Below are 11932 nucleotides of genomic sequence, written 5' to 3' on the forward strand. Positions count from 1 at the left end.
AGACCTCTGATGCCCAACGACCAATCCCAGAATAACCCAAGCACTAGAAGGTACTGGAATTCCTCAGAGGGGCACGAGTAACTAACCCACCTGCCATACATTTTCAGGTGGAAAACAAAAGTCACACAGCAGTGCAGGTTTCTCCAGGAAGAACTGCAGCTCAGAAGCGGAGTGTGGACCAGGGCCCTGGGAAGAGACTGCTGAGCCAAGAGCTGGCTGGAACCCCTGTCTGTTGCAGGCTGTGGAGATGGGGGTGGGTGTGTCACCAAAGCAGGTGTATCAACCCAGGCCATCCTCCCTGAGTCTGCCATGGGCAGCACCCACAGCCATGTCCTGTGGCTTAGAGGCTGAGCCTTCTTCACAGTGGCCCCTCACTTCTCAGGCCCCTACACTATGGGCAAGTAGGGGAAGAGCCAGTGTCCAAGATGGAAGATGGGTAGGGGCTGGGTAAGGCTGTGCAGGCGGATGTGCTTCCCTGAAGCCTTCCTGCCTTTCTCAGGACAGAAACACAAACACTTAGAAAGGCAGCATTGTAAGTGAAATAGAGTGGCAATTTAAAACTCAAGAGCCCTTCTGCATTTAGAACATAGTTGCTTTAATAAAATAAAGACAATACAATAATTTCCAGTAAGCAACCCCATCTCTTTTTTTTCAGTGCAATAGCCCTTAATAAGGTGAGTCATCTGTAATTTCGTGTGCAACTGGGCATCACCAAGTCATAGTTTCCAGAGTGCTGCTCAGCCCTCCGAGTGTGTGCGCTCATCTTTTTCATAGAATTCCCATGGGTCATGGAGAAGGTTGGGGTGTAGAGCTCTGAAGCAGAGGCCCTTCCTTGAGAGTTGTGGTGAGGGAGGCCCTGGGGGTTTCCTCTGTAGGCAGAGCTCAGGCCCCAGTCACCTCTGCCGCCCTCAGCCTGGCACTGCAGTGCCAGAGCCTCTGCTGCCTCTCTCTTCCTATCCATCTGCAGACCAGCAGAATATTCTCCCCTTCTCATCACCAACCAGGAGTTTAGTCTGGTTTCTTGGGAAGAGAAAGAAAAGACAAGAACGTTAGCGGGACAGGACGACTTGTCCTCGCCAGCACACAGGATATTGCAACTCTGGGACTCTATCCAGTGCCCAGCAGAGCTTGCCCCTGGCCTAATTTCTCCTGAGGCAGGGGAGGTAGTGGGAGGAATGGAGAAGGTTTCCACTTGGGGGAGGGGAGAGCATTTGAGCTGTGAGGGTGGTGGCTCCCACAGCACTGTGGGGAAGCTCAGGCCCCAGGGAGCAGGACGAGGCCCTGCCTCTCTCCAGTGCCTCCAGATGAGTCTCCTGTCCCGCCAGAGATATAGCTAGGACCAGGGCAGAACAAATGGCAAATTATCTGCAAAAAGTGCGGCTCTGGCCCTACCACCATGCCCACCCCACCCCACTCTACCCCACCCAGCATCTAAAACACTGTGTAGTGCCCCCACCAAGAACGCCGGAACAGCCCACGCCACGCCAGGGAGGGAAGAAGGAAGGCCAGCTTTGCAAGGTCAGCGACCCCTGAGGCTGCACCTCCCGGTGTGTACAAGGATGTTAATGACAGTAACCACCTCCATGGGTTACTGCGAGTCAAATAACGGGTATGAAGTGTCGGGACTGACGCTTGGCTATGCTACAGCAGCTAAGAGCCCTCAGAAGGCACTTTCTGTTAATGAAGGATAATCATCACACCAAATGTTACAGTCGGCAGTGGAACTCAGGGGAAAAGGCTCTCTTTAGGATAAAATTACAAAACAATAGACTTCTACCTCTTGGATTTCTTAATTAATGTATGGATATTCAAGAGCAAGATTGCAAGGGCATGTGTGAGTTAAAAGCAAAACAAACAACAACAAAACCCTGAAAAACATTTCCTGGGGCTCTACACGGCCACGCAGGCTGCATCCTGTGCTTGGTGGGGCCCGTCCTGGAGTGAGGTGGCCTCCTTGGCCAGGTGGCCTGGACTCAGAGCCACTGGGGCTTTCCTAGAGGTGGCTGCAGTGCCCTCTGCTGGAGACCCAGAGAAACAAGGCCACGCTTACCTGGACACGGCCAGAGCCGTCACCGCGGGGCTGGTTTTGCTGGGCTTCCCTGTCAAAGCAATGCTGACGTCCAGCTCTCGACTCAAGGCCAGGTTCTTCTCCCACTTGTGGCCTGTGTGGAGCATGGGAGAGAAGAGTTAGAACACCAGATCGGCTTCCCACATGCAGTGTGCATCTGCAACACAGGGCCACAAACACATACGCACATATTTATATTTGTGGTCAGCAACTTGTTAAATTGAGGGGGAAATATATTTAATCTTGGCCTGTGCTGTTGCAAAAAGGGCCGTCCCAATTTAATTTGCAGGCGGTGATAGTTACATGTGCTGACGTGCCGCGGTATCCATTGTGTACCAAATTGGATTTGTGTATTATTGCTTTCTAAATTGCATGCCTAGTTCAGCAAAATTGTTCATCAGTGTTTACTGGCTTTATGCTTAATAAGATGCCCCACAATACCTTGCTGCCAGGATGTAATGCAGCCAGTAATTGCCTAGTAAAAATAAATTACATAAAGTCGGCATTATCAACTTATCTTAATCCTCTCATGCCACAACCAATAATTAAATGCTGAGAACGTTTTTTCAAAAAATATAACTCAATGATTGTTACTTCACTCATTTTAATGACTGCATTTGGGGACAGACAGTAATTCCTTCAATGTGAAGGGTGAGATGGAGAGACGCCAGCTGGGTACGTCCCTGTGAGGCCACTTCCTTGGACTTAGGGTAGGAGAGATGATACAGCCCCCACTGTCCTGGGGTGACCACCCATGTGTGCACACAGGCCAAGTGCCAGGAAACGCATGAGGGGTCCAGGTGGGAGAAACCACCTCAAAGCACACCAGGCATTTGTACATTTGTGTACAAATCTAAACAACAAGCTTCTCCCAAGTATTTTTTGTGTACCAGATTGAGTCCAAATCTTTGAGGCAATTCCTGAAATAAATTGTACTCAACTGGGCTGGGCCTTGCTGCAAATGGCAAACAAATGAATTCCAAGCAGAAATTAGATTACATCTTCCCACAAATGCAGTATGCTTAATATCTTCACAGATCTCCTTTCTTGCCCCTTAAAACATTTGAGGGATGCAGTAATATACATGCCAAGAGGACACATATGCAAATATTCACGTGTCATGCCCAATACAGGTCCCTTTCCAACAAAGCAGTTTTGAGCAATATAAGAACAACATGCCTTTTTATTAAAGACCTCCAGCAGTTTAGGCTTGTAAATCTGCACATATTTCAGATTTGTTAACTCTAAACTTCAGCCCAACGTGATTATTTGAATATGTCCATGTCATCCTGTCATTTCACATTAATCTTCCCTTGAACTGTAATCACAATCTTGGCAGTCAATCCAATGGGGTGGCAGTGACTTTGGGGTAGACAGAGAGGAAGGATGTGGATCTGGGGCTCCCTGTCAGTCTAAGACCCCCTTAAGTAAGTTTCCTAAAGCCATCAGCTGCTGTGTCCAGAGAGAAAAATCTCTCAAAAGTCTGCAAAAATGGCAACAATGACCTGCATTTGGGGTAGATTCTTGTCTGTGGCTACTATTATTCTCTCATCAGTATTCTACTAGTTAGGATGCACAGGAAGTGTCTCCATTTGACAGAAGACCAGAGAAGTTGCTGTGACAGAGTTGGGTCTAGAACCTCGTTTCCTGCTTTTCACCCTGCTTCTCATTCACTAGACCCCATGACCAATGAGTGCAACTCACCACAACCTGCAAATCCAATGGCACTGCCAGAACCAACTGAATGGCTCTGAGGTGACTTTCATCCATCCATCCATCCATCCATCCATCCATCCATCCATCCATCCATCCATCCATCCATCCATCCATCCACCCACCCATCCATCCAGCATTCTTTCTCAGACATCCATTTATCAACCATAGGCTTAGCTAATGCCATTAGCTTACTGGGCCCCAGTAGCTTCAAAAGTGGGCATTTGAGTCCAAAACTAAAATGGTGTGCAGTCTCATGCAGGTGTACTAGAAAACTGCTTTGTAAGCAGGCTGGGGAATAAGAGCCTTTCCAAGTGGGAGCAGATATGGGAGGGAGCTTGGCCTCTGCTTTCCAAAGATGTGCTGAGTTCCTTAGAATGCACACACTTCTGTCCTTTCACACTGAGATAGGCTGACTCCTTGTGGTGGTCTCCAAGTACCCTAGAGAAACAGGACCTGCGAACTGATGCAGTTCTTAATCTGCATCTTTGTGATGTTATTGATCTTTTTGATGTTATTGTCCTGGCCCAGCCCAGATTGTCGACAAGGGTCCCCAGATGTTTTTATCTTGAAGGAAAGGACCCGTAATATAGAGCCTAGGATACACTAGTGGCTGAGCAAATGCCGGTGTGTGCTTGCATGAAGAAGAATCCACAAATGGGTGACTACATGAATCAAAGAGGTGTGGACTGTATTTTAGAAATGAATGAATTGCAAACCTCTACTCTCTTCAGAGGGCAGCCCTCTGAAATCTGGGAAATTCTCTCCTGTGGATGATCACAGGTTCTGGGATGCAGAGCAAACAGGGAGCTAACAGAAGCACTCAGGATGATAGAATTCTCACTTCATGAAAGCATGTTTGATTGTGAGTCCCAATAAAGATGTCCCAGTTCTGAGCCACAATCTTTTCTGAAGACTGAGCTGGAGGAGGTAATGATGGGGGTGGGGACTAGACAGCTGTGATGGACATGATGCGGTGACAGCTTTGATGGGAGGTTTTCACCTGTGTTCATTATGGAGGGGTTAGTGATGGTGGTTACATTCCAGTATCTATGGTTAGGTTATTCTGAGGCCGTTGTGGCTGTGATGGCAGCAGATGTGAGGATAGTCTGCTTGCTGGGTGACTTCGGGCAAGTCACTGAACCTCTCTGTGCCTCCCTAGGCCTCCCTAGGCTCTGCAGACCTGGGAGGAGCTGCAGCCCTTGGGCTGAGGTGGAGAGAGGGGAGGTGAGGAGGGCAGGGCAAGGCCAGGACAGCCACATCCCTAGCAGGTCAGGTACCTCTTGGGCTTGGAGGCTGAGCCGAGGGTTCCTCTCCTGCTGGCCGTCCAGGAACAGACATCTTCACATCTTCAGTCTTCCAAACCTGCCCCAAAAAAGCAAATGTCTTGGGCTGGGGAGATGATCTTGTCTGCAAGCTCGGAGTGGCCTAGTCAATTTCCTCACACCTAGGGGGGCCCTCAGGGAAGGGATGAAGACATGGCCCCCCTTTCACTTCTGATGTTAATTTACTGTCAGGTAAAAGGTTATTTAGGCTCTAGTTTCCTCATGCGGAGGTTTGGCCGATCACAGTTGCACCTTGAATGAGTTTACCCCACCCATGTCCCTAAGTGCATCTCATCTATCCCCCCACCACCCTTCACTTGCAGGGATGTGACTCTGCAACCAGTTTATTACCATTTTGCTCAACAAATGCCTTCTTGCCCATAATGCCACCACCTCTAGAGTTCTCCCTCACCCCTGGGCGGCTGGGCACCCTCATCTTGTGTCTGGCCCTTGGTGCTAAGCCTGCTTGTGGGAGCCCTGAGGCCAACTTACTCAAAATGGCTTCTCACTCACCGGGTCTGGATTTTATATCACCAAAGGGCAAGGACCAGCCTCCTCTCAAATGATTCCGTGAGCCCCATGCCAGGCTTGGCACAGCACTGGGCCAGTCTAGGAACTCAGTGACCACATTGAATGAATGAGCGCTAAGTGCACAGAAGACCCTCACTCATGCTTTGGGCGGGCCCAGGAGAGTAATATACCTGCAGCTCGGCCACCCCAGGCTCCTCTGGCTGTCCCACCGATGTGGGCCACACCCCACCAAGCCCAGACCAGCCCAGAATGCCCTGCTTTCTGCAGAGGCCACAGACAAAGTCCTCTGAGGGGACTGCCTGGGTGCCTTAGCTTGCATGGATGGATGGATGGATGGACGGATACATGGATGGATGAATGGATGGATGGATGGATGGATGGATGGATGGATGGATGAGTGGATGGGTGGATAGGGAGATGGATGGGTAGATGGATGGGTGGGTAGATGAGTAGAGAGATAAATGGGTTGGTGGGTAGATAAATTAGTGGATAGGTGGGCAAGCTCTGTTTGAATGGATGACACAAATATCTCCTTTTAGCACTGGAATATAATCTTTTGCATTTAACCATTCAACTTTTATGTGTTGTAACAGTGTTTATTTTAGTGTGTGCGTCTGTGTATGTGTGTGTGCATGTGTGTGTGTGTCTGTGTGTGTAATACTATATATATAATTTTATTTATTTACTCTTCCCTGGAAAGAACCTACAGCTTCATTTGCTGTAGGTACCTGTTCTGGAATGGTCTCAAATGCAACCTGCAGGTTTGGCCCCCTGGAGGAAGTCAGAAGAATGGAGATGAACACATTTCTTGTGTCATGTCCTCATTCTGCCCAAGACATACCTACCCGGACCATGCCGTCTTGACTCCCGGTGATGATGATCTGGCTTGTGTCCCAAGCTGGGCCCTCTATCAGGCAGCAGCAGGTTATGGCTCCTTCTGGGCCCCAGGCTGTGGTGATGCTGGCCAGGGGCTGTCCATTGACATTCCACAGGGACAAGTGTGCTCCCGCACAGGAGACAATGGTGCCCTGTGCAGTGAGAGCTGGCATCACTCTAAGCTGGAGTCACTGCCTGCCCATCAGCCACATACTCAGCTACCCAGTTGGTACACCCAAGTACCCTCAATTTGCCATGCTCTGAAGACCCCCAAGGTACCCCAAGACTTCTTTCCAGCTGACTTACAGGTCTGCTGTGTTTTCACACAGTTGTAAATTCTGGCTTCTTTTCATACTGCAGTCATGTGCTTGGATACTTCCTTCCTGGCAGAAGGCACCTGGCTCACCCTCAGGCTCCTCCCAGATCCCACTCCCCAGCCACACCCTGACTGCCACAGAAGATCCAGCCTGAAGGGCAGCCCTGGCTTTGGACACACAACTTATACCTGGTTGGCCAGCCCTGCCCCATAAAGAAGTTTTAGATGCCACCTGGTGGAGGGCAGGGTACAGAGGTTCCAATGACTGCACGTGGCTCATAAGCTTGTGCAATGTCCCTGAAGAGGGAATTTCTGAGGAGAAATTTCCCCATTGTATCTCCTGATATGCTCACATTTGAGTCTTTGCTCCTCAAGTCCTGTCTATTCTGTAGTGGCCACTGTCACCGAGGCCCTGGGGCCATCCCTTTGAGCCTTGCCCTAATCACAGAACAGATGTATGGGGCTCAGTGCCCCTCCATATCCCCCTGGGCTGGGATCCATTGTAGAATTTTCAGAATTGTTAGGGATGGTCTGTCTGAGGCCAGGGACCATGTCTGATACTTCTCTGCCCCACACCCAGCAAGCACAGACTGAAATCAGTTGGCTGCAGGACAACTTGTCCTGGTACCAGGCTTGTCTGGGATCTAGAGACACAATTCCTGATGGGTTTTATATTCTCCCAGGTGAAGGCTTCATGCCTTCTTCTATACATCAACCCATCCATCCATTCACCCACCATCTACCAATCCATTATCCATTTCATCCATCTTTCCATCCCTTTATCTGCTCATTTATCCATCCATCCATCCATCCACTCATCTATCCACCCATCCATCCACTCATCTATCCACCCATCCATCCATGTCTTCATCCATCCACCCATGCATCAACTGAGCTACGTCTCCATCCACCCACCCATTCACACTCCATCTACTCATCTAACATTGAATCCAGTTTTGAATTCAAGCCCACCTGGAGCACCACTTTCAGCAAAAATTGGAACCCAGGAAGCTCCTATATCATCCTTCCTCTTTTGAGCCCTCTGCCCATTTTATTTATGCCCTGGGCCCCTTAGGTTTTCTGTGAGCAGATGCAGAAACCTCTGCATCCTCAGGGAACCCCATATCCCATGACAGGGCTTTGGTCTGGAAGAAATTTCAAACCAATAAATTGATCTCCCTCATCTTTGTTAGCCAGTATGGAAGGACAGGCAGAGAAGCTTGCACTGCCATGAAGACCAAACACCTGCCAAGTCAACACTGATTTGAAGGTAAAGAGCTAAATGAGTCAGCCACATCTAGCAAAACCCTCACTAAAAACCAGTCTTTCTGCTGCAGCACCCTGGTGCCTGCAGCAGAGCAGACACCTCCCACTGTCCCCATCACCAGAGGGAGGAAAGTAAAGAAGCGGACATTGAAGCTAGACCTGGGTGCTGCACATGAGATCTACAGCGACTGTTCCACACACATGGGGCCCTCTCAACATTCTGGGGTGGCCAGAGTCTCTGTGTCTCTGGGCTTTCTCCTGAGTGTTGTACTCCATGCTACTGCGAAGGTGAGGACACGGACACTGAGAAACAGGAGCCTTACCGAGACATCGCTGATGGCGACGGCTGAGATGCCCTCCCGATGCATGGGCAGGCGGGTCACATGGGTGAGGTGGTCCAGGTCCCACAGGATACAGGTGCAGTCCTGGGAGCCGCTCACCAGGAGGCTGAAGGTGACTGACGCTGCCAGGCATGTGACAGCCTGTGTGTGTCCATACAAGGCCTGGGGACAGAGACTCACAGGTTAGGAGAAGGACCCTCAATTCAGCTACTTTGGAGAATTCTTCACCCTCCCTATACAGCTGGGCCCTAGATAAGGAAATGGAGATTCTGAGTGAGTCAGTGATTCCCAAGTCTGTTGTCTGTGCGGCTGGGGGTGTGTGCATGTGCGTGTCCATGACTAGCCTCTTCATTTCATTCATCTCAGGGGCAGAGGCTCTGCTGGGGAGAAACAACAATTTTTTTACTTATAACTCAACCAGAGACTAGCCACATCTGGATGTTTTGTGCTGCCCTACATCTGTCTTGAACCTGGGAGCAGTTCATGTCACTATTTTTTTTTGAGATGGAGTCTTGCTCTGTCGCCTAGGTTGGAGTGCAATGGCATGATCTCGGCTCACTGCAACCTCTGCCTCCCAGGTACAAGCAATTCTTTTGCCTCAGCCTCTCAAGTAGCTGGGATTACAGGCGCCTGCCACCACGCCTGGCTAATGTTTTGTATTTTTAGTGGAGATGGGGTTTTACCATGTTGGCCAGGCTGGTCTTGAACTCCTGACCTCAAGTGATCCACCTGCCTTGGCCTCCCAAGTGCTGGGATTACAAGTGTGAGCCACCACACCTGGCCAGTTCATGTTGCAATCAACATACAAAGCACTGTTGGCAAACTGTGGTGCCCACACCAGCAGGTTCAGTAGCAGCAGGTAGCCCGTTAGAATGCAAATTCTTGGGTTCTACCCCAAGTCTCCTGAATCAGAAACACTGGGGATGGGGCCCTGACATCTGAATTTTCACAAGCCCTCAGGGGATTCTCACATGTGCCCAACTTTGAGAGCCATCGCGGTAAGGGAACCTCAGAGGCACGTGCACTCTTGAACTAAACTGGGAAGAAGAAAAGGGGAGGTCACGTGGTCACCAAAAAGATGGGGCTTTTCAAGTCTAATAGGTCTGGATTCATAGCCACTGGGACACTTAGACTTCCTTGGTCTTGGCCCTCAGGTTTGGCTTGTGTGGAACGTGGCCTGACTCATGGATGGCTGTGTGTCCAGATCTGGCTGGAGGCTTTGTTCTCTGTGGACACTTTCCCAAGGGACTGAAATGGCCCACCACGTATGCTGGTACCCCCTGGCCAACTGCTGCAGGCAATGGTGTGGATTCCATCACCAGCACCCCAGAGCCTGGTGAGGCCCTGATCTGATCAGGCCCTGATCTGAGGTCCTCTGCTCACACGTGCTTGTCATCCCCTGGACTCAGCTGGAGGGGCACGGGGGTGGCATTCTGAAGCGTAATTGGCCTGGCTTACCAAGTGGTAAACCTCCACCTTCAGAACAGAGACAATCGCTCACTCATTTGGGTCAATGAGGCTAAGCGTCATTTTTCAAAGCTGTCACTTTGCCTGGTCATAGCAATGAAAGGTTCTGCCACAGGCTCCCGTTTGTCCTTACTGGATCCTAACGTGACGCCAACCAGATGGTGCTGGCAAGTTAATGGGTATGACCCACAGAAGAGTTGGGTCATCCTAGGAAAATGGCAACTGCCCAAGTGAACAGGGGAAAGCAGAGGAGTTGACAGGAACCTTCTGAATCTCTTGCCAGAATGAACTAAGTCTGATGACTCAGTTCTGACCGCAGGGGACACAGCAGTGCCAAAGAGCGCAGAGAAGGGAACCCAGGCGTAAGGCTCAGGATGTAGAGACAGGATCTCTGAGCCCCAGTGCCGGCACGTGTTGTTTACGAGTGGAACCAAGTCTGCCTGATCTTCCCAGGAAACAGCCTGGGTGCCTGGCACTGCCCACTTAGGTTAGGCTGGCTGCCTTCTGACCAGCCTGGAAACTCCAGCACCACAAGGCATCCAGCACCCACCATCTGCAAGAGCCGAAGAAATCAAAGAAGGAGAAAGCAGCTTCAAATGTATGCTCAAGGGGGGTTTGTTTTCTCAGAATAATACTTCTCTAAAAGGCCAATTAAAATAAGTTCATTATATCATCTCATACCTAACTACAGCAACAAAAAATGACAGCAACAAGAAAACCCCTGAAAATTATTCCCCATGCTGGTTACATTGCCATGAGACGGGTGCTCTTGATTGCTGGTGGTTATGATTAAGTCATAGAACTATTTTGGAAGGCACCGTGTCACTGCTCATAACTCTCCTCCTTGAAGTTTATCGTAAGAAAACAATCAGAAGCAAACAGCAACCTAGATATTTTCTGCAGCACTATTTAAAATAGTTAAAACTTGGAAACAACTTAATTGTCTAGTTTTAGAAGAAATGGTTTATTAAACTCTAGTGCACTGACATAACAAAACAATTGAAATGCAATTTTATGGAAATGGAATGATATGAAATGATTGAAATGTAAATTATAGAGAATGTAGAAAAATGGAAACAATCGGATAGACTGGGTGAAAATAGAATAAAATATCTACACACTGATCAGAAAGCTATAAATATGTAATATCTGAGGATGAAAGTATGCAAAAATGAAAACTTTTATAGGGGTGGTAGAGAATTGTCTTTGAAGCAAATTTAAAATTTCTCCTTAATGTTGCAATATCTTTACAAATAAAATACTTTTTGAACTGCCTATGAAGCTCATCAGTGATGACTTTCCTGTTCACAGGTCAAGAATGGACCCCTTCACTGAGCAGCCGTGGTTTGGGGAATCTGCAAGGCCACATTAGCCTTTACAGGTAAGTGATAAAGTGTTTTATTTTTAGAAAATAAGAGCATGTGGGATTCCCATATCTTTTCCTGTTGATTTGGAAGTAGGAGAGGATGATAAATTACATTTTTATGGGGTCGATACGAGGGTGTTTCTGTGCATTTTCACTGTTAAATGGGAGCTCGGAGGATGGTAGAAAAATCACCGCCCCAGTACCCGAAGGCCAGCCCCAGGGTCAGGTGGAACTGTGTACAGTCCCCAGGGCAAGCTGTAAATGGGCAACGGGGATACTGAGGAGAGAGGTCTCCAGTCTTTCATTTCCAGTCCCTTTGCTGAGATCAGGAACCACACCCAGTCGACTGACAACAGCAGTTGGTGAAGGTCACCTGCTTGTCGCCTGTATAGTTGCCTCTCAGTGGGTGCGGTGCCCCTGCATATATGTCAGCGCTCTCTCGCACTGCCCTATTCGTTCCTTCACCTCACATTTGCTGAGTTCTCATGCAGCACCCTCCATGCCCTGCATGGCACCAGGAGACAAGGATATGGTCTAGGGTGACAGAAGTGGCTTGAAAATTATCCAGAGAAACCCAGGGTCAGTTTCAGTGAAACATGTTCAATTTAGTAAATTTGGTCAGTGGTGATTTTTTTTTTTTTTTTTTTTTTTTTTTTTTTTTTT

The 11932-nt window shown here is 48.9% G+C and overlaps 1 protein-coding gene across 1 annotated transcript in view; it reads right to left on the reverse strand.

The window, feature by feature from the left end:
- Nucleotides 1-574: 574 nt before the first annotated feature.
- The window catches only part of WDFY4 (WDFY family member 4), a 298615-nt gene continuing 287257 nt past the window's right edge, over nucleotides 575-11932 (reverse strand). Inside the window, exons 58-62 of the mRNA XM_025396309.1 lie at nucleotides 8419-8598; nucleotides 6483-6665; nucleotides 5062-5146; nucleotides 2051-2162; nucleotides 575-1020 (exon numbers count right to left, since the gene is read on the reverse strand). Of these exons, the coding sequence (XP_025252094.1) occupies nucleotides 954-1020; nucleotides 2051-2162; nucleotides 5062-5146; nucleotides 6483-6665; nucleotides 8419-8598 (627 nt within the window). The 3' untranslated portion in view covers nucleotides 575-953. The remainder of the gene's footprint in view (nucleotides 1021-2050; nucleotides 2163-5061; nucleotides 5147-6482; nucleotides 6666-8418; nucleotides 8599-11932) is intronic.

The sequence above is a fragment of the Theropithecus gelada genome, chromosome 9, assembly GCF_003255815.1.
Source record: "Theropithecus gelada isolate Dixy chromosome 9, Tgel_1.0, whole genome shotgun sequence".
NCBI lineage: Eukaryota > Metazoa > Chordata > Mammalia > Primates > Cercopithecidae > Theropithecus > Theropithecus gelada.